The 21,968-nt window shown below is 39.3% G+C and overlaps 2 protein-coding genes across 12 annotated transcripts in view; one reads left to right on the top strand and one right to left on the bottom strand.

Moving 5' to 3' along the window:
* LOC139936759 (cyclic nucleotide-binding domain-containing protein 2-like) overlaps positions 1–4,173 on the bottom strand; it is a 107,501-nt gene extending 103,328 nt beyond the window's left edge. Inside the window, exons 1-3 of the mRNA XM_071931683.1 lie at positions 3,959–4,173; positions 3,347–3,509; positions 1,979–2,049 (exon numbers count right to left, since the gene is read on the bottom strand). Coding sequence (XP_071787784.1) covers positions 1,979–2,049; positions 3,347–3,509; positions 3,959–4,083 — 359 coding nt within the window. The 5' untranslated portion in view covers positions 4,084–4,173. The remainder of the gene's footprint in view (positions 1–1,978; positions 2,050–3,346; positions 3,510–3,958) is intronic.
* The window catches only part of LOC139936757 (cyclic nucleotide-binding domain-containing protein 2-like), a 174,895-nt gene that overhangs the window by 82,691 nt on the left and 70,236 nt on the right, over positions 1–21,968 (top strand). For 5 of the 11 annotated variants that reach the window (XR_011786014.1, XR_011786012.1, XR_011786013.1 and 2 more), the window contains exons 1-2: positions 9,403–11,083; positions 20,014–20,152. Coding sequence is in view for 5 of the 11 variants with exons in the window: in XM_071931674.1 (XP_071787775.1) it covers positions 10,914–11,083; positions 20,014–20,152 (309 nt within the window). In the remaining 6 variants the exon portion in view is untranslated. Of the gene's footprint in view, positions 1–9,402; positions 11,084–13,049; positions 13,192–17,032; positions 17,149–19,145; positions 19,474–20,013; positions 20,153–21,968 lie in introns of those variants that run through there. The other 6 variants (XM_071931679.1, XM_071931682.1, XM_071931681.1 and 3 more) reach the window with 4 other exon arrangements.

Here is a 21,968-nt window from a genome sequence, read left to right as displayed (position 1 = left end):
CATATAGGGACCGTACAACAAACCTTTTTGGATATGATTAAAGGTTGCCTGAACTTAGCATTGTACTGGTCTGGTCTGTTATATAATGTTACAAAGCATGGTTTTAGTTGGCATGGTTATACAGTACTCAATCTAAAGATTTCAGAAATCAACATGTAACCCTATGGGTTAGCCTGTATGATAAGCTATGCCTTGGTTCATTGTGAACGCAATCTAGTGACGAAGTTTTGTTTTTAGACAATGGTGTGGTTCACGTAACCTAACATCTACAACAATGAGACTTATATAATACTACAATGAATGCTTCTAGTTGTCATTTATGCAGCCTTAATTGACCTCTGACATCTCCTACAAGTACCTATGGGTTGTACCCTGAAAGATCCAGGCATACGCTATCTACCGCCCCCTCTCGGCGCAGTAAGACCACGGTTGGACAGGGGACCAGTCTACTGTCAGGTGTGGTACCCTGCTCACTGATCTATATTATATCAGTGACCGCGCCCATTTAGCTTGTTTACATTACACCACTCCCAATTGAACTGTACATGTGCGCAAACAGAAACACATGGATGAAAACTTCACCACAAATTCGCAACACCTTTTTTTATGAGTTTTGACGCTGAGTTGAGAGACTGACATTGATCAAAAAAAGTGACAGTGACACCGACTAGACACTACAACAAAATGGTAATGTACATGTACGTTTATTTGTAGGTAATTTTTCTGTTCCTTAGTTGCATGTCCTTCTTGTGTTTAGTTGGCTCTTGGGTTAAACCTCTTCCCGTTTACTTTTTACAATACAACGCGAGTACATGGAAACTTCCCTATAATGTAATGGGTGCGTTCGTTTAGCTCCCCTGGGTCAATCTCGGTCTGCCCCGGTGCGTTCGAATAGCTTTTGACGTCATTACAGGGGCTCACCCGGGTCAGCCCCCAGTGCCCTGCTTGTGGAGTGGTTTCACTTGGGGGTGACCTGATGTGCATGCCGTCACCACGAGAGGGCGGGTGTGATTAGTTCTTGTCAGGGGCTCACCCGAGTGAGCACTGCGGGGCAGACACAGGGAAGCTAAACGAACGCACCCTATATATAACCCCGGCTGGAGTGTTGTGGTATTGTAGGCTATAAGTGTGGTAGTACAATAGGAGTGTGGCGTCTTTGTCTGGTTATTATAAAGCGTGTCTACACAATTTTATGAACATATTTATGAATACAATTTTGACACACTGTTTGTTTTAATTTGTAACTTATCCAAATACATTGCCAGCAAATGAAAACCCTATTAGAACTTACGTATGTTTTTTAATTTACTCGTTTACATTCACAAAAGTCGGGTTTCAAATGGGGGGGGGGGGGGGGGAGGGGGTCTACACGGGGGAACGATCGTCAAATTGTGTCATGTGATGGGACAAGTTAAACACAGGGCTTAAATACACGAACAGTTAATGCTAAGTGAACTGGATTTGTTTTATGTGCTTTCCACACCACACGGGACCTATAGCTGTATGTCCCATCTGAAGGACAAATGAATAATGGTTTAAAGGTGTTGCTTATAGAGACACTGGACACCCTTTGGTAGTTGGCTAAGACCAGTCTTCTCACTTCTCACAATATAGACAAAATAACAAACCTGTGACAACTTCAATTCAGGTGGTCGTTGAAGTTGCGAGATAATGGAATGAAACACCCTTGTCACACAAAGTTGTGTGCTTTCAGATGCTTGAATTCGAGACCTCAAAATCAAATTATGAGGTCTCGAAATCAAACTCAAATATTTTAGTGAGAAATAACTTCTTTCTCGAAAACGACGTTACTTCAGAGGGAGCCGCTTCTCACAAAGTTTTGTACTATTAACATAACTCCATTGTTTGCTAAACAAGGACGTTTTTATGCTATGAACACTAATTTTGAGCAATTACCAATAGTGTGCAGTGCCTTTAAGTGCAGAGTCGGACAAGTATAATTAAAGTTGTATAATACCTTATAATACCTCTGGATACTCGCAGTAAAATTGTAAGCAGTCTGGCAGCTCGATGAAACCTCTTTAAAGGCTGAAGGGTAAAAAATGAATTTATCTTGACATTTCTCTCCTTATACTTGTTGGTAATTGTTTTTAGTATAAAGCAACATGGCATAATATGATGTTTGCGTTTGACGCCCCCCCCCCCCCCCGTTTTCCTTTTCCATTTAAAGCTCTGGACACCTTTGGTAATTGTCGAAGACCAGAATTCTAACTTAAGTTGGTGTATACCAACAGATGTTTAAAATAACTAATCTATGAACTGTTTTGCTCAATGTGTCGTCGAAGTTGCAAGTGTATTTAATGAACGCAAAAACAGCCTTGTTTCACAAATTTATGTGTTTTTAGATGAATACAAAAAAATTCATGCATGAACTCATTTTTGTTTGAGTGAGAGATAATATAGCCTCTTTCTCAAAAACTATGTTACTTCAGAGGGAGCCGTTTCTCACAATGTTTCATACTATCGACAGCCCTCAAGTTTGTTTATTAACAAGAATTTGAGCAAATACAATGTCCACAGTGCCTTTTTAAATATGAAAACATTGTGCTGTGTGTCAATGTCAAACATACTTGAGGGGAACTTAGTTGTCACCGTGGTAACACTACATTGTACGCCAAGTTTGAATACGGTCTATCCAACTGTGTGGCAGGAATTATAGTTGTGAGTTAAACTAGATTAACAGCACGATATCTTCACAATTCAATTTATTTCTGGAACTTTGCCTGTATGTGGAAAGACTACTCTCTGTTTTTCTTTCTTTGGTTTTAGGTATTATGTACAAGATTGGCTGACAAAGTAGTCACAGACAGCGTTCATGTTTTATTGATTTTTTTTTGTCAATCATAGGCATAATAAAACAACAAACTCTGTGAAAATTTAGGCTTAATCTGTTCCGTGAGTCGGAGGAAAATGGTGAACCACACTGCACAGTTTTCAGCATGGTACTTAGCAGATAATATTGCTCTTCAAATTTCCTTTGTAAACTTTCATGGAATTTTGGATGGTTTTCTTCTGGCAAGCTTTGAGTGTGCTTAGCAGGTTGTTATGCTTACAGGCTTCAGTGAAGCACCAGTAACAAAAATGTAAACTTAATTTTAGCTGGTGTTGTGTTTCTGTTAAGGAATACTTTTTTTGTGCTGAGCAAGTTTGTGTGCTTACAGTGAATATGGGTCCGGAGTTTGTAACGATCTGGTCCAGCTTGGTGTTTTTTTAGAGTGTATTTATACACAGCCCTCAATTTCTCTTTTCGAAATTGCATATTGCGAAATTGCATATGAATTAGTAGTTGGGTTTTGCTGTCAAACGTCTTTGTCATTGTTTTTACCGTTTCAATGGTGTCGATGGTGCTTGGTTTACGGATGGGTGGTGTCCGCCTGTCGAGTGTGGTAGATGCCCGGGGTAGCGTGAGGATGTTGGACGGCGATGAACCCCCTGTTGCGGTGGGTGGCGTCGCCGGCTGGGTGCAGGCTCGCTTCATCTTTCTCACTCTGTAAAGAAGAACGTTTTGGGTTCCTCCTATAAAATACTAATGATATGTCGATCCCAGTCCGGATTATATCAAAGAGAGGGCTCATATCAAATTGTAAGATAACACTTATTTCAGTAAGAATATCACTGTCATACTAAATAATGACATCAATACGAAATAAAAAAAAAAACATTAAATTCATTTTTTAAAGAAGGTCATACTCCGCCCACTTTGTACAGACTGATGGCGGGAATCTCGTACGTAAGAAGAAACTAATAACTAGTAAACTAGCGGGTACAAACGTGAATCTCTTCTGTGGGAGTGATTACTTTGACGTTTCGAACAGTATGGTCTGCTCGTCTTCAGAAGAAACTTTGTTGCACGCCCCTCCGTATAGCATTCCAAACGATTTTTCATAATTAATTAGAAAAACACCCCATTCAACCACGTTTTTTTTTCTCATCTTACTTGATGTTGAGTAGAGTCCGCATCCGATGCCATCTCTTGATGGCTCGGGCCCGCCGTGGACTCGGCTGAATACTCGGTTGGCAAGTCTCGACGATCGACGGTGCGTCTTCCGGCGTATGCGGCATATCCCCATCAAAGATAGAGCTACCTAAGAAACTATACCTGGTCGCCAAAGTTGGTCTCTCCGGATGTCTATATGGTTTCACAAGCTCCAAGTTCACATCAGGAGTATGTAGACACCCACAGTTGGGTTTTTCTTTTATGAGTTTCGGTGAAAAATTTCAAATATCTAACCAACATACTTGGGCACATCGAGTTGAAATCCATGGCAACCGTTTGTTTACATTGTTAACTGTGTCAGTTTGGGAGCTAGTTCTCTCTGCTCTACGTACCAGACAGGCTTCTGACGGGATGATACCCAAGCCTTCATCCACGGTAAAGGGGGTAACCCTGTTTCAGCCCCGGGAGTAGGTGGCAACGGCCCCGGGAGTAGGTGGCAATGGCCCCAGGAAAAATAGCTGATTGTAGCCCACACCTTGAAGTGGCCTTCAGGCCTTGTGTGTCTTGGCGACTTGCATTAAGAAATAAAGGTGCAGGAGAACGGATGAAAACCTAAGTCACCCTTCCTTTCAAAAACCAAAGCATTCTGGCACAACGAAATGGATGATGTACACCAACTGTAAAGCAAGGTCAAACTCTCTGGAAAGGTCACCAACGTTGAACTTTAAAACACTAAAACAAAAGGACTGTGACTTGAGAATCATCACAACCTAAGGGTTCTATTTTTGGTCTCACACGTTGTTTTTTGAGGTCACAGGTTCACGTACACAGCTAGCCTTCCGACAGGTTTGAAAGTAAAAACCATGATCCAGTTTGTGAGTTTCTGATTTACTGCTAGAAATAATCCGTTCCCTGGCTCAGGAAGTTTTGAGCAACTTTTTCCTCATAACCTATAACACTTGTTTATATAACGCTGTGTGTTTGAATCCTATAAGCAGGAGTCAAAATGAAAAAATGTTCACCATTTAAACACGTTTGAAACGTTGGTACAACATTTGTGTTTAAACTCTATAACACCGTTTTTACAGTGTGACACTATCGACAAGGACATGAGTAACAAGGACATGAGTTGGATTTACAAAATAATTGTAAAAAACTGTCAAAGTAATTTGAACTTAGTGTGAATTCATGCTGCTGGGCAACCTGTTGGAAAAGCAGCCTAAACCTTATAGCATTCTTAATGCTCCATCACTGGAATTTTTCAGGAAAGTTCTTTATTACTAATTTATTTGACTCCTCGTTTTGTTTCCCTTGTTGTTGCTATTCTTTTAAACAGCTTGTAGGGATGTACACGTTTGGAGACCAGTCTTCCCACTTGGTGTATCCCAACATAAGCATAAACTAACGAGCCTGTGAAAATTTGAGCTAAGTTTGTCATCGAAATTGCGAGAAAATGATGAGAGAAAAAAAACACCCTTGTACGAATTTGTGTGCTTTCAGATAGGAATAAAAGTCTTCTGGCTAGAAGTATTTTGTTATCTTAGTGAGAAATTACCTCTTTCTCGAAACCTATGCTTCTTCAGAGGTAGCCGTTTCTCAAAATGATGTTTTATACTACCAACAGCTCTCGAACGCTCGTTACCAAGTCAGTTGTTAAGTATAGTTGTTTTGAGTAGTTACCAAACGTGTACATTCCCGTTAATGCCCCTTTTTTTCTATGTCACTCCTCTACATAAGGAAAGCCTCCTTCATCACCATTCCACCTATAACCTCGAACTTTCTTACGCGCTTGTCGCATCATCCATGTTAAACACTTCCAGTTTCTCTGATGTCGTCAATCAAACGCCTACTTGCTCTGCCTCCTCCTCTCGATGTGTTATTGGGGTCCATTCTGTTTATACAATGTGTTCATCTGTTGTCATGACGCCTTGCATGGTGGCCTGCCCATCTCTATTTCTTTGTTTTTATTTCATGTATGATGTCGTAAGACCTCATTTCTCTGACCCCGCCTAACTCCTACCATGACCCTGTCCGTTACTTTTTCCGTGACTCAAGTTTCTTTCCCAAACAGTGCTATATTGTATGCTTCTGTATGATTTCGGCTGGCGTATGGAATTGGTATACCTTCAAGTTGTGTTTTGTTATCTTTATCAACTTTGTGGATACTGAAAGGTGAACATTAGGATAATACACCACCCTTAGTTAGTTATCTGTTGTTATAAAATCACAAAACATGTAATTAGCTCCGACGACAGTTCAAGTTTTTTTTAAAGTCGTTATTGCATTAGTTCGATTTCCCCTTGCTGGTGAGATCAATCAAAGGTTTTTAATCATAATTGTTTCAAATTGTGTTGATTTTACAAGCGTTATATTAATATATGAAACATTTATTGAATGTAGCCGATAGATTACAGTGCGCGGGAAAGCATAGCCCAAGGGAATGGTAAACAGGGCCCATTGATCTGTTTTCTATTTTGTGTTTGGCAAGCTAACAATGTCAAGATAATAGATCATAATATTTGGAACATACAACCCTGGAAGGCTCGGTACGTGACAAACACAAAACCACAGGACCCCACAACCTCCCTTCCTCCGCTGCTATCAAGGCTACGTGACACAAGCGCAGCATGACCCCCCCCCCCCCCCCCCCCCCCTGTGTCTCTCTGTAGGTTATAGATCTTCATCGTTTGCCGACATGCTAAATCCCTTTTCAAGCAGGTTTTTCATCCAACTGGGTGCTACTTTTGACTGTCTCTGCAACATGCGTTATTATAGCGGGAGATGGGGGGGCCAAGGGTGAGACTTCAGATCGTTTGCACGGTTGTCGTTATTGATTCAAGTCCCGTCATCGTGTGAGAGGTCCCTAAGCATATCGTGCCAACGAGCTGACAAGCCGTTTAGCAGTTTGCCCCCATCGTCAAAATGTAGTTATTGCGGTCCCGATACACGGACTTCAGGCGGTAGGGCCCAAATGCCATCAATAATTGATTGAGACATGTTCTTGCAGAACCTATAGTGTTATCTAATTTTTGCTGAAAACCGTTTCAGTGAAAATAATTATTGGCAACACAACTAAATTCTCCAGTTATGGTTTAAAATCGTTGACACAGACACTCAAATTGGTGTCGGCCCCAGCTTTGATCCACTTTCTTGAAAGGTCCATTGTGCATGACTACAGCGCTTGAAGTCTTAGCCCCTAATTGATGCTCCTCTCCGATCAATGTTTTTAATCTGCATAAGACCTCCCGTCTAAACACCCAATTAGGACAGATGCAAAACAAATAGTTTATGTCCTGGCGTGTCGACCCTAGCAGAGAGTTTTTTGTTTCATTTATACCATTAGGTTCTTTTGGTTTGTAAGTCGTTTGCAACAGCTAATTATATTTTCCAAAGTATATGCTAAGAATAATATTAGCTTTAACATTGACATAGCCCATAACAAGCCGTTTTTTCCATGATAGGACCAATATAAATGTGCGTAAGAATGACATATTATAAAAGTATCCGCCCCCTCCCCCGGAGCTCTTTCCAAAATTCAAAATGGCGTCCAAAATGGCCGGCATTTTAAAGTTTTGTAATTAGTATCTCCATTCTGTTGAGATAAAGTAATAAAGTACAGCCATCCATAAAATCGTCTCGTAGGTGTTGGGGCCAGAATATTGTATGATCCCCAACCTTGGTTTGGTTACGCTCTTTAATAAGAACATGCCAAGATGGCTGCTGGACAATACAGTATAAAGATTTGCACCGACTGTTGTACTGTTTCGATGTTTGTTTGCAGATTTTAAAATGGATCTTTATCCTTGTTTTGTGATAGCGACTTAATAGCCTTTTCTATCCTCCTTGGAAGGGATTTCGCTCCCCTAATCCATGCTTAATCCAAGGCTTAATCTCTTACTTTAGACGTAAGGGTAGATAAATATTAAATCCATTCGTTGTAAGCTTCTTTGGAGATAAAACTGTCATCTTTATATATTTTTCATTATACATCTTCCATTGTTGTGTACGTTTTATCTGGCGTCTTATTGTATGGTGAAAGATGATTGAATTCTACCTCCATGCTTTCATCATCCGATAGAGGGGAAAACAAGACTTTGTTTGTCATCCCCTAGAAAGACTCTGCTTTGAAACGTGAAGCTACGAACACTGGCTCGAAAGCTCTTAAGACTGTTATAAACGACTTTTAAGAATTATCGTTCATAGCCTTTGCATGGAGAAATGTTGCGAAAGATGCAACAAGAGTGTTACTTTAATGCGCGACGATACCCAGAATGCGTAGTTAATTTTCGTCGAGCAAAACTAATATTTTTGCTTTTTCTTTCGCAGAACAAAAATAGAACTGCAAATTTATAGTTTAAAATATGAAAATAAGTAGCTGATTATTCAGAACAATACAGATTACAAGCATTGTTGGCTGTTTATGGCAAAGCAACAGTTGTATTCGCCAAGTGAGTTTTGCTCTATAAGTATAGCTCTATGTAAATTATACATTATGCATAAACATTGACTTATAAAGTTTGCTAATTAACATAGGTAACCACCGGCACTGGATGCCGTGTGTTCTTTTACAAATTAATAAAGTCAATCTCTCAATCTGTGTCCAATTTCATAGAGCTGTTAAGCGGAAACCACTGCAGTTTGACAAATTTCTATGCTAAGCAAGAATTGAGTGGGTCACAACAATGTAAACTGAATGTAATTTTGGCTGGTCGCCTGTTTCTATTAAGCAATACTTGTGTGATGTGCTTACAAGCTTTTCTGTGCTTCATGTGGCTCTGCTTACCGTAACTGTAAGCGAAGAATCGGCGCTTGCGAAAGCGTAACGTTTCACGGGTCAGCAGGAAATTTTGGCTTGTGCGCGTGGGTACTACCGCAAACGCCAGTAGAGAAAGGACAGTAGCAACGTCGTCCCCAGGGGTGATCGATCTCACCGCGCCATTTTTTCCCAGCATGCCTTGCTCGTACGCAGAGCTAGCGTTATACGGCGCGCTGCCCAGGGTAGCGAGGTAAGGACAGTAGCGCAGAAATTGGGCGCTTGCCGGGCTAGCCGAGAATGGTGATCGTAAGCGCAGAATTCGGCGGTAAGCAGAGCCATTCAATAAGGCTTCATGAAGCCGGGGTCAGGTAGTGCCCATTTATTTGGGGATGAGTACACCGGGGTCGACCCAGGGAAGCTAATCGAAACGCACCCACAGAGTTCCAAAACGTCACTGGTCAAAACATGGACAATTAAAAGCGCCTCAGGGAACGGGAGGCGGGACTGTAATCCCATAACAATCAATATAAACACACCTTTTGAGTGAGGATCTCAAAAGCTTAACTTGCTCCTCTATTCAGACTCCTTAATTGCCCGTTATTGAGTCTGACTGCTGACATGACAATGCTGTACTATTTGCACACACATCTATAATTCAACACGGCAGCAATGTAAATAGATACATATCGGTGTTTTAGAGTTCGTGTGAAACTACCGTAAACAAGTTCTTGATATCAAGATAGTGTTTAATTATACATGTTCGATTGGTGGTCTGCACGAAGTGGACTCAAGATTTGGTTTTCTTTCTGGATGTGCTTCATGTTTTCATACTAAATGATACAGCTCTGTAAATACTGTATTTCTACCAGGAGAATGTGTATCGTCCAGCGGGTACGAATGATGTAATTCACACCCTCCCAGCACCCCGGCGCACCCCGGTCCTGTGGCAATCTTGTTTGACATTTTTTGAAGGATCATTTACATCATCTTCGCACTTCAAACTTACTGAAGAATATGTGGACAATTCTGGAAGTTAATATTATTTGGAACTGAGAGCAAGGGTTCAAGATAGGATTTTGTTTCTGGAGGTGCTTCGTGTGTGGATACTTATGATATAACTCTGTAAAACACCGTGATTCCACCAGGAGCATGCTTATCATCCAGTGGGTAAGAATGGTGTAATTCACGGCCACCCCGCAGTCCCGCACCCTGGCCCCTCGGCCCCTCGGCCCCTCGGCCCACCAGCCCGGGTAATTGAGCATAGACACAAGGGAATATTCCACGGACAATTGATTGCTTTCTACTTCGGTCTTTGGATGTGACACCACGCTGTGATCGAGTTACGATGCCTGAGGTGACTTTGTTCCGCTCAAGAAAAGGGATTTCGGATTAATGTGCTTTTTATAGCTCCTGTTCTATATTGGGAATAGCTTCACTGGAACTATTTGTCTCAGTTTTGTCTTGCATACACCCACTTCTTCCGTCAATCAACTTCATCTACAGACGAAATTGCCATCGACATTTTGTTGACGGATCATAATAAAACATCTCCGCCCTTAAAACTTTCCAAGGAACTTGTGGAAAATATTTCTGGATGTTAATAATATTTGGAACTGGTCTACCGGGTATAATTAAAATCAAGTTGTGCTAATCAGACTTCTACGAACATAATTGCGATCGACATTTCCGCCGTCCAACTTTCCGAAGAACTTGTGGACAGAAACATTTCTGAAAGTTACTGGTTTACCGGATAAACAAAATCAGGTTGAGTTCATCAGACTTAGGAAGTCAGGCACAGTCTTCAGTCAGCCTTCATCTACATATAAAATTGCATTCGACGTTTTTGAAGGATCGTACATCATCTCTGCCGAAAAACCTGTGGACAAATATTTCTGAAAGTTGATCAAGCCGTCCAACCTTCCGAGAAAAAAAAATTGTGGAAAACATATTTGTGAAAGTTTATACTTGGAACTGGTTTACCGGAAAACCAGGCTTTATTGTTTTGATGATGTCAGGCATTGTCTCCAGTCAACCTCCATCGACATCGTAAACACGGATGTAGCTAACTGGTAATTGTTGCTGATAAATGTATTTTATGAACAACTTCTGGAGAACTTTTAAAAAAAAATTGAGTCGCCAGTCAAGAACGTGCATCAGATTTTCACGAGGCAGCGATCACACTCAATTGCCTCAGTCTCGATGAGGAGCCCAGCCAAGGGGCAGGACACCGAGGGAGAGACCGGCCAGCTCGCGGTGCAACCACCCCTGCACCGTACGCCGACAAGACCGCTGCTTCGACGGTCTGACACGCTGATGTCAATCAAGGAGAAATCGCTGGCTGGTGGGAGACGACACAGCACTATACCGAGGTAAAATGTTGTTTAAATTTTCACTGCAATTTTAGATTTCTGTGTTATGTATAGTTTATGAATGTTTACTCTGAGCAAGGTCTGGTAGGGCACATCTTTTGTTGTTGACATTTCAGAGTTTGTACTACATGTCTGGACTGCCTCTGCAGTCGTATATTGTATTGTCCGAAGAATAGCAACTAAATTAAATTAAATTATACCCTGCCTCCATGCATAAATGTATAGTAAAAATTAAAAATTGAGAAAAGTAGACGATCAGAGTATACTAATCGAAGTGTTGAGTTGAACTCAACGGTTATTTTCAGAACCATGCCCTACAACTCATCTATATAGAGATTATCATTACATGGTGTTACCGCAAATCGTATATGCACCATAAGTTTCGAATCCTACTTAAAATAGAATTAGCTGTTGCAAAACTAATTTTTGCTTACCAACCAAAAGGACCAATATTGTACAAAACAGTTAGTGTCCTGACCTTTCAACCCTTTCTCCGAAGGCTAAATGACAATCACCAAACATGCAATTTTAAATTCTGATAGTAAAACTATAAGCGAGGAAAAATTGTGAAAACATACATAAACCAGGAAATTATTATCTATTAATCGAGAATCATTCAACGGTCTCGATATGGCGTTTTGATTTTGCCTTTGTTGATAGTAAAATTATAAGCGAAGAAATAACAAAATTGCGAAACATAGACAAACGTTATTTCCAAAAGGAAATTATTTTCACCTTTCATTGAAATTCATTTAGACGCAAAAGGTCTTGATATGTCGTTTTGATTATACCTTTTTATCAGCCCTAATTGTATTGTTCTTTCTTTACAAATAGTTGACAATGTTGTGCAGATTGATGAACAACATTTTGTAAGAAAAACCTCAGAATGCAAATTGTTTCGTATCGCGGTCTACTTATATGGCGCCATCTTTAAGTTTCTTTACATCAACAGAGGGCGCTATTTTATAATCTTGAGAGCATAGACCTTATCGCAAATACCAATGCGCAAGCGCAGACTGTTGAATGAGGTGCATTGTGGGATAGATATGAATCAAATTTTGCTACCAGCTAGACCACAATGCATCTAATTCCAAGCTTTACGCGCGCGCCCCAGTATTTGCGAAAAGGTCTATGACTTCAACTTGTATATGCGCGTATTATTCAGAGACGCGACGGTCGAATCTCTCGCAACGCTTTTGAAATGTTTCTGCTACAGTAAGCACGGAAATTTGGTTACTGCTAAGCACCGCTATAAAATAAGGCGCTGATTTCGGTTGTTGCAACCAAAATTAAAAACAATGTGTTTACATGATGAACATTATGTAATGGTTTCGTTCTCTCCTGACACACACAGGTTTGGTGTTTCATGGTTGATCACACAAATGGAGAATTCCTGCGACTAATTGTTATTTGTACAAATCCTGCTTACATCTATAACAGTTGCCTATAGTGTGATTACAGTCAGTTTTTGTCTTTCATTGGTTTTTAAGTTGTGAAAATCGTTGCAAGTTTGAACAATTAATATTAATTAACAAAAATACACTTGGTAGATAAATTACACATCAAGCAATAAATCATGAATATACTGTAAAAAGCGTAACCACTGGACTTTTATTGTTTGGGAATTAAGTCACCTCACAACAAGTGACCATAAACCAAAGTCAAGTCCTTGAGGTTTTGTGTGTGGTTGCGAAGCGGGTGCGGGGGGCAACGTACTGCCGTCATTGTGTTCAATTTCACGGCACATGACCCACCAAACGAACCCAACAAAAGCCAATTATACATGAACATTGTGACGTATGTACGCCGCTGGTGGGATTTCGATTTCAAAGATCACAACTTGGTTTTATTGAGATGTAATAGTCACTCGCGATAGTGTTAACTCAAGATGAAAATGTTACTAGCTGTTGCAAAGGGATGGTATACATTTATGGACTGACGTTTCGACCCTAGCAGAGCTCTTCTCGAAGGATAAAAGAAAATATTTAAAACAGTAGCTCAGAAGCAGTAAAGTGGAAAGAAATATTTTAAGAGATATAAAAAGAATTCTCGTCGGGTGTAATGTCTGCAACTAACCGTATAACGCTCCAGCTACCAGCTACTAACAGGTATTGTGAAAAGTTTCATTTAAATTATCTTGTTTTTCACTCTGACATGAAACTATTATGTTGAAACATACTCAAATGATGAAACCAATGACATTGTCCATTGCCCTCATTATACCGAGGGGAAAGTTGTTAATTTTACAAGTTTCGGGCATCAGTTCCTAAAATGTCAAATGGAAATATTTCACATCGGTGAAGGGTATTGATTGAGTTTGAGTCTAATAGTGCAAGCTAGTTTTCAAAGCTCAAACATCTCACACGAAAAGGCAATTTTGATAAACAACCCAATGTTAAAGAAATGATATTGTCTTCGCGGTTAACCTACCTTCTTTTCGTGTTCTTCAAAAGTTTACAGAATTTGCCTCGCGGTTTTTGCGAAGTGTTTTCTTCATGAGTAGGCCAGCGATACTTGGATAAGAAATTTCCGAGGACCAAACTCGTCCAGCCTCGCCGCGGCTGTGGCGGGCGGTCTATCCGCGCGATGTCCCCGCTCTCCGTGCCGAGATATGCACAGTAAAACCGTTGTGCTTCGGATCATGGTAATTACTCAAAATAATTATAAGCATAAAACCTTTCTTGGTAACGAGTAATGCGGAGATGTTGATAGTATAAAACATTGTGAGAAACGGCTCCATCTGAAGTAATGTAGTTTTCGAGAAAGAAGTTATTTTCCACGAATTTGATTTCGAGACCTCAGATTTAGAACTTGAGGTCTCGAAATCAACCATATAAACAACTTCGTGTGACGAGGGTGTTTTTTCTTTCATTGTTATCTCGCAACTTCGACGACCAATTGAGCTCAAATTTTCACAGGTTTGTTATTTTGTGCACATGTTGAGATGCACCAAGTGAGATGACTGGTCTTTGACAATTACCAATAGTGTCCAGGTCTTTAAATTCACCTCATTAAAACTTTTTGTCTGATCATTCATGATAGTAAACATTTGACGTCCCTCCGGTTTGTTTTTAAGATAATGACACCACAAATCAGATTTTGTTGCATTTTTTTTTTAATCGTGGAGAAATAAAAAACAATTATTGCTCCATGTTCTAATGCACTGCCGTGCCCAGTGACCATGTCTTTAAGACCAGTCAACTCAGTTCCAAGCAACCCAGTTATGTACAAAAAGGGGTACAACTCCACCGATTCGCAGAAATGTGACCGACTTTTAAATTAAAAAGAGCCCACGCAAAGATCAAGTTCAAATGCTGCTTTGGCAACGGGGTGGCGTTGCGCTTCTCAGGGTTGCATGAAACAGATGCCCTTTGACATCCACAAACATAAATTGTGTGTTTCGGCCACATTATATTAAAGGGACACACCGGCTCACCGTTTACGCTATTTAGGGGTGTAGAATCATAAATAATGTTTTTATAGATGGTTGCTGTAAAAAAAATCATCAAAATGTCACGTATTTAGCAAAATATGATTTAAAAAAACCAAAGCGGCCATATAACAAGCTTCCGTTACACGGACTCTTTGAATGTGAATCTTACGTTAGATTTTTCACCATTATTTACATTTTGTAGCGATAATTTGAATACATGATCTTTTTCGTCAATTATTCGGTAATAATTTTGTAAAAAAAAATATTTAAATTTGGTTAAGTAAGTTACTTTTAGACGGCTGAAAATAAAACTAGCCCGAAAGGTCACGTGATTGTTTGTACCACTTTTTGGATAGAACAATCACGCAACCTGCGTTTTTGTTTTAAATGCTCAAAAACGGCTAAATTTGATGTTTTTTTTAAGGAGTGTTCTTCTTCATTCATGGAACACCGTTGAAGTCATATCTTAGTCTGTTTTGTAGCCCAAATAGCCCAATTCGGCCGGTGTGTCCCTTTAAAATGAACATTGGGGTATGCTCGTGACTTTCACAATACATCTAACCAAAACTTTCAAAAAAAGAATTTGCAAATTATCAACATTGTTCGTGTCAGTATGCTCAAACATATTTTAAAAAGAAATTGTTTTCGAATGTCAAGCAATACGTCAGAATAGTTATAAAGCTTGTTTTCTAAATTCCCTTTTCAAGCGAAACAGCAATTCAAGGGGTCGCATTTATATGTCAGTGTTTTGATGGAGTACCACAACAGTGCTGACATTATATCTGACAAGAGTTATAACTAAAGCAAGCTTTCACATTGAAAGTTAAGCTTTACAAAAATGTACCAAATCAAGTTGGTGTAAAGCCTTTTCAACGCTGAAGTATTTTCGCTCAAAAGTGAAGTTGTTCAGCCATTTTGAAAAGTGACACTGTACTGAGAATGTTTGATAAATAGCTGGGAAATCTTGCCCTGTCAATGCGATCTGGGTAAATGTTGATATGGTTGCTTCGTTAGTCTTTGCTAACTTATTCCTCTTCTTAAAGCCATTATACACTTTCGGCACAGAAACAAAAACAAACATTCACAGATTTACAAATAACTTACAGGGCTTACAGAAGGTAATGGTGAAAGACTTCTCCTGAAATATTATTCCATGAAATGCTTTACTTTTCGAGAAAACATTAAAACAATTATCAATTCTCGTTGTCGAGAATTACGGATTTATTTCAAACACATGTCATGACACGGCGAAACGTGCGGAAACAAGGGTGGGTTTTCCTGTTATTTTCTCCCGACTCCGATGACCGATTGAGCCTAAATTTTCACAGGTTTGTTATTTTTTGTATAAGTTCTAATACACGAAGTGTGGGCTTTGGACAACACTGTTTACCGAAAGTGTCCAATGGCTTTAAGGCCTACATTGTATACCGTTACGGAACCGTTATTTAGAGAGGCCTATCCTATCTCACGTATCACTTTGACTCCATAAAGTTGTTTGCTCAACGACATTGCGAACCATGTAACTTCACGCGAAGTATAAAAAAAACAAAACAACTTTGAGGGTTGTTTGTGTGAACATGATTCGCAGATATTAAACATTGTGCCAACGGAATGGTGCTTTAAAGGCATGTGGACACTATTGGTAATTACTCAAAATAATTATTATCATAAAACCTTACTTGATTAGGAGTAATGGGGAGAGGTTGATAGTATAAAACATTTAGAGAAGCGGCTCCCTCTGAAGTACTGTAGTTTTCTCGAAAAAAAGTAGTTTTCCACGAATTTGATTTCGAGACCTCAAGTTTAGAACTTGAGGTCTCGAAATAAAGCATCTGAAAGCACACAACTTATGACAATGATGTTTTTTCTTTCATTATTATCTCGCAACTTCGAAGACCGATTGAGCCCAAATTTTCACAAGTTTGTTATTTTATGCATATGTTGAGATACACCTGAAGACTAGTCTTTGACAATTACCAATAGTGTCCGATGTCTTTAAAGGTTGACTTGATCATCGGCAAGGACGCCCAAGGCTCTATTATTTGCCCTAAGCCCAGTTACCATAGCAACTATGCTGATGGGCATTTGAACGGAACAACATAAACTACATTAAAAAATAAACAACATAAATAAACAAATAAACATGTTTTAGAACACATTTATCGAAGAAGATATAAGCGAAACTAAAACAAACACATACAAATACCCAAAACCACAATATAAAAAAAAATCGAATTGTTGCATATCCTTCCTGGTGTTTCCTGACAATTCTTACAAAACTCCCACATCGATTCTAACGAATTAAATAAAACATGACTGTTGACCCTTTATCCAAACATTAGCATATTGAGTAAAGAAGGGGCACTTGAAAAGAAAAGCAACATTGGGGGTAGATACAACAAAGTATGAAAATCAATATTGTTAGCAACAAACCCATTGCTTACGGCAAGCTTAAATGCAATAAAGTCACACACTTTTATTCTAGAACACAGTGTGTATACTTAGTGTATGAGAGCTGTTGCGATTGAAAACTTAAATTTGAAGGAGATTTGTGCAGTTGGGATATGCAAGCTTAAGGAGTCATATTTATGATGGATGAAAAGCCAGTCCCAGCCGACCGTCTTAAAAACAGGTAAAAATGTTTGCATGCAAATATACGTTCATTTAGGGCTAACTGTACAATCCATGCCTTCTTTCGAAACCATCGAACACGGTTAAACGTTGGTCCGTTTTATCGGCTCCTTCACTTAAAAACGTGCGGTTTTTAAAGAGGTGAACAAAATCCAAGCCGTTATTTCGCAAAGGGTCACATCACTGACACAACCGAAAGGCACGCTGTAAACTATTGTTATATATAAGCATAACAGCATTAAAACTTACTTGGCAACAATTTTCCGCAGATGTTAATGTAGCTTGGTATTCCTATAGTCTAAAACCTTGCTATACCTACAGGCGTCTCGATTCAAAAATCAGTTTGACGAAATTATACAGTTTGTAGTTTTCGATGCAACCTGTTTGTTTGTTAATGGATTAACAAATATCTTTCGATGTATTCATATTTTACAAACCTTTGTGATCAAACCATTTAACCTTGACTGGTTGACGACACACACAACATAGAACAATGACATGCCTGAAGGAGTTTGTTAAAGGAACACGTTGCCTTGGATCGGTCGAGTTGGTCTTTGGAAAGCGTTTGTAACCGTTTGTTTTACAATACATATGGTTAGAAAGATGCTTTAAATGTAGAATACAATGATCCACACAAATTTGCCTCGAAATTGCGTGGTTTTCCTTTTTGCGAACTAACACTGTCGGCCATAAATTTGACTCCCACATGCGACCGCGTTAGTTGACGAGCTAAAAGGAAAACCACGCAATTTCTATACTTGTGTGGATCATTGTATTCTACTTTTAAAATATCTTTCTAATCACATGCATTTTAAAACAAACGGTTTAAAACGCTTTTCAAAGACCAACTCGACCGATCCAAGGCAACGTGTTCCTTTAATGAATCAATGAAATAATATTTAGACTCGACTCTCTGCAGACTCGTATGGTTCTTGGAAGCCTTTTCAACGACTTGGATTTGTTCACATTAATCTGGATGATCCGATTGGGAAAAGGCTCTGTTATTTTCTGCTCCAATATCACGATTATTTTCAGTAGCTGCACGGTGGTTCTGTAACCTTTGAAAGGTGTTTAATTTACCATCAAAGGTGTTTACTAGACACTCTTTGGTTTTGTTAATAATTATTTGATGATGCCTTTGCTGATGAATGTTGAATAAACGGAGTAATATAACTCCACATCAAGAGAAACAATTTTAAAAAATTAAAGGCAGAACACTTTTGGTAACGATACTCAACCTTATCTGGCTCAAAATTATTGTTTATAGCATAAAAACTTCCTTGCTAGCAAAAAATGGAGGTATAGTATAAAACATTGTGAGAAACGACTCCCTCCGAAGTAACGTATAGTTTTCGTGAAAGAAGTAATTTTCCACGAAAGTATTTGAATTTGATTTCGAGACCTCAGAATTTGGTTTTTGCGGTCCCGTTGAAATCAAGCATCAGCTGGACGAGGGTGTCACATTCTATGGAAAGCAGAGTCATGAAATTAGGCCTGTCCTGCCACCGAATCCTAAGAATCACTGACAGTTGATGTCCCCCAACCATGAAATGATTCTATCACAAACAAGCAACGGGATAAACCGAAGGCGATTAAAAGCGTGAAGTCATCAGCAGTCCCCCTTTAGGGGCAAACAGAGCAAAGATGGGGCACTGTTCGGGTTTCTTTAAGGAGATTGTTCGGATTATCGTCAACAAATATCCTCCCAACAGGGAGGACATAAACAACAATTTCCCCTGTGACAATTAAGAGCAAATTGTAGCTTTACTTATTGTGGAGAGGGGTTTGTATCTGCTCACGCGGAAAAATACTGAAAACATATCCTCTTCAGAAGCCATACGTGCGAAACCACAGTTAAGTAGACACTGAATAGAGTAACAGTGTGGGCCCTGGAGCTATCTAACCCATTTTGTCTGTCATTTTGATGTCTGACACACAACTGGCATTTATGGCACAACTACTATAGAGAAGCCAGCCACCGATGGGTGCCCTTGCATGGTGGTGTGTTGGAATTTTGGAGGTCATAGGCCGAGAACGAAGCAATGTATCACCCAAGGATTCTTGAAACAAAAGCCTAGTAGGAATTAAACTCAGTCGGTGCGTAGGAATGAGAAAGGAGTCAGTCAGTCGTGTAGTCGTGGAGTCACTTTGCCGTACGTCGCACTGTTCTGTGAACTGTAGTCAGCGACTGAAGTAGCCTCACGTCATATTTTATGTAGGGTTTTCAACCCGATTTTGCGATGCAGAGGAAATCATAACAATATCTAATAAGGAATAAAATCGTATACAGTTAAAACAACGAGAAATGAAAAGCTGTTGAAATGAAGTAAGTGTTTTTGTACATTGTTTGTTTGACCGTTGACTTACAGTACACGGCCGTTACCATGGAAATACATTCCAGTAATGCCACTTTTGAGTAATGGGCCAAGTTTCTTCCTGCTTTGTTGAGTGCAAGCAAACACTCGAGTTTGTTTTAACATGGTTTACAAAAAGTGACCTTCTCATTTTAATAATCGCAACCAATTTCTTCTCTGGTTGCAGTATGGTGTAAATATATGTTTGGTTATGGTGTCTAAATATCAGTTTTATTGTCGCAACTAATTCCTTCTCTTTTTCTTAGATAGGCTGCAGCATGGTGTACAAATATAAGTTTTATAATCGCAACTATTTTCTTCTCCTCTTTATATTTCGTAGACGGGTTGCAGTAGTTTTCATGAAATCATGGAGCAATAACCTATAGACTACTAGAAATTAGGCTCCCGTGAGCTTACGAGGGAGCCTTTAAGTTCTTGGAGTATAGGTTGCAATGCACTAAATGTTATCATTTTCATAATCGCATTTTTTCCTCTTTATATTTTCCGTATAGACGGGTTGCAGTGGTGTCTCAGTATGACCGGAAGAACGGAGGCTCGGCGGGTAGTCGACCAGGGTTGAACCGACGGAGGACCACTACTTCACTGACTGAAGATGAGGTGGTCAAACCAGAGAGGCCTCCTGGACCCACGGTGAGTGTTCCCATAGGAGGAAGGAAATACATGTAACCAGGTTTTGTGGTGTCTTAAAGGCAATGGACACTATAATCACTCAAAACAATTGTTAGCGTATAACAACTTTATTCTTGTTAATTATCAAGAGTTGTGATAGTATAAAACATTGTGAGAAACGGCTCGTCCCTCTCAAAGCAAGTAACGTATTTTTTGAAAAAGAAGTAACTTCTCGCAAAAATACTTTGAATTTGATTTCGAGACCTCATAATTTGATTTTGATGTCTCGAATTCAAGGCATCTGAAAGCTCACAACTTGTGCGACAAGGGTGTTTTTCTTCCATATAAGCCCAGCTTCGACGACCAATTAAGCTCAAATTTTCACAGGTTTGTTATTTTATGGAGACACCTAGTGAGAAGACTGGTCTTTGACAATTACCAAAGGTGTTTAGTGCCTGTAAGAAATGTTCATTGTCGTTGTTGAACACAATCAGTAGTTTTAAAAGTGAGGACAGTGCAAGCCTGATCGAGGATATATATTTTTTTTTCAAGGAATATTGTATCATTCATGGTTTCCAGAAAAAGTTCTAACATAAAATGAAAGTTAAAATTTGCACCGAAATATGAGAAATTGAGGGGAAAATTATACAATTTGGATATGTTTTGCTTTTCCCCTTGTTTTGGATCTCAAAACTATAATCTGGCTTTCAATAAAAAGTTGAAATTTGCTAGGCGGAAATGTTTTTATTGATGAACAAAAATTACACAATTTTGAAGATGTTTTGCTCAAGGGCCCTATTAATATAGACCCAGGCAGTAACTGGGGCTGTACTAATTTTTTACAATTAACTTTTACAATTTGCATATTCGAAGATGCAAATGTCAAAGTTAGTGGGTCTTGAGTGTATAGCACGCACACACAACTCGCACCAACTTGTTGTTGGTAATTGTTTTAGTGGGGTTAATTATAAACGTGTATTTGGTGATTCTTTTCACTATTCACCAATCTCTCGCCGCGGCTGTCAAAATACTCCACATTCGACTCTAAAGTTTCCACGGAATTTACCTTCAAATGTAAGTAACATGTGAACTAAGAGTGCGTGTAGGGACCCTTTTATGTTTTGCGACTTGAATATAATATTTATGAGACAAAGTAAGTTCTAAAGAAAGTAGTTTTTGTTGACCAAACAATCGGACATGCATGCAGCAAATGAAGTTCGTGTGGGGTGCTGTACTGTATGAATTATGTATGTAAATGTAGGCCTCCCCGTCACTGCTGCTGGCTCTTGTTTTGTTGTGTGAGAAAGTATCACAATCCGGTACCATGGCAAGGCATTAAAGGCAGTGGGCACTATTGGTAATTGTCAAAGACTAGCCTTCACAGTTGCTGTATCTCAACATATGCATAAAATTCAATTCAATTCAATTCAATTCAATTCAATGAACAAAATAGCAAACCTGTGAAAATGTGAGCTCAATCGGTCATCGAACTTGCGAGATAATAATGAAAGAAAAAAAACACACTTGTTACACGAAGTTGTGTGCGTTGAGATGGTTGATTTCGAGACCTCAAGTTCTATGGGGAGGTCTTGAAATCAAATTCATGGAAAATTACTTCTTCTTTCTCGAAAACTATGGCACTTCCCACAATGTTTAATACCATCAACCTGTCCCCATTACTCGTCACCAAGAAAGGTTTTACGCTAATAATTATTTTAAGTAATAACCAATAGTGTCCAAGAGATAGACAATGGAAGATTTTCGTATCTCGCCACCACCTTTTCACTAATTGTAAAAGGCAGTGGTAATTACTCAAAGCAATTGTTTGCATAAAACT

Source organism: Asterias amurensis, chromosome 4 (assembly GCF_032118995.1).
Source record: "Asterias amurensis chromosome 4, ASM3211899v1".
Classification (NCBI taxonomy): Eukaryota; Metazoa; Echinodermata; class Asteroidea; order Forcipulatida; family Asteriidae; genus Asterias; species Asterias amurensis.
The sequence above is the reverse complement of the archived record's forward strand: the minus strand, read 5'-3'. Positions and strand labels throughout refer to the sequence as shown.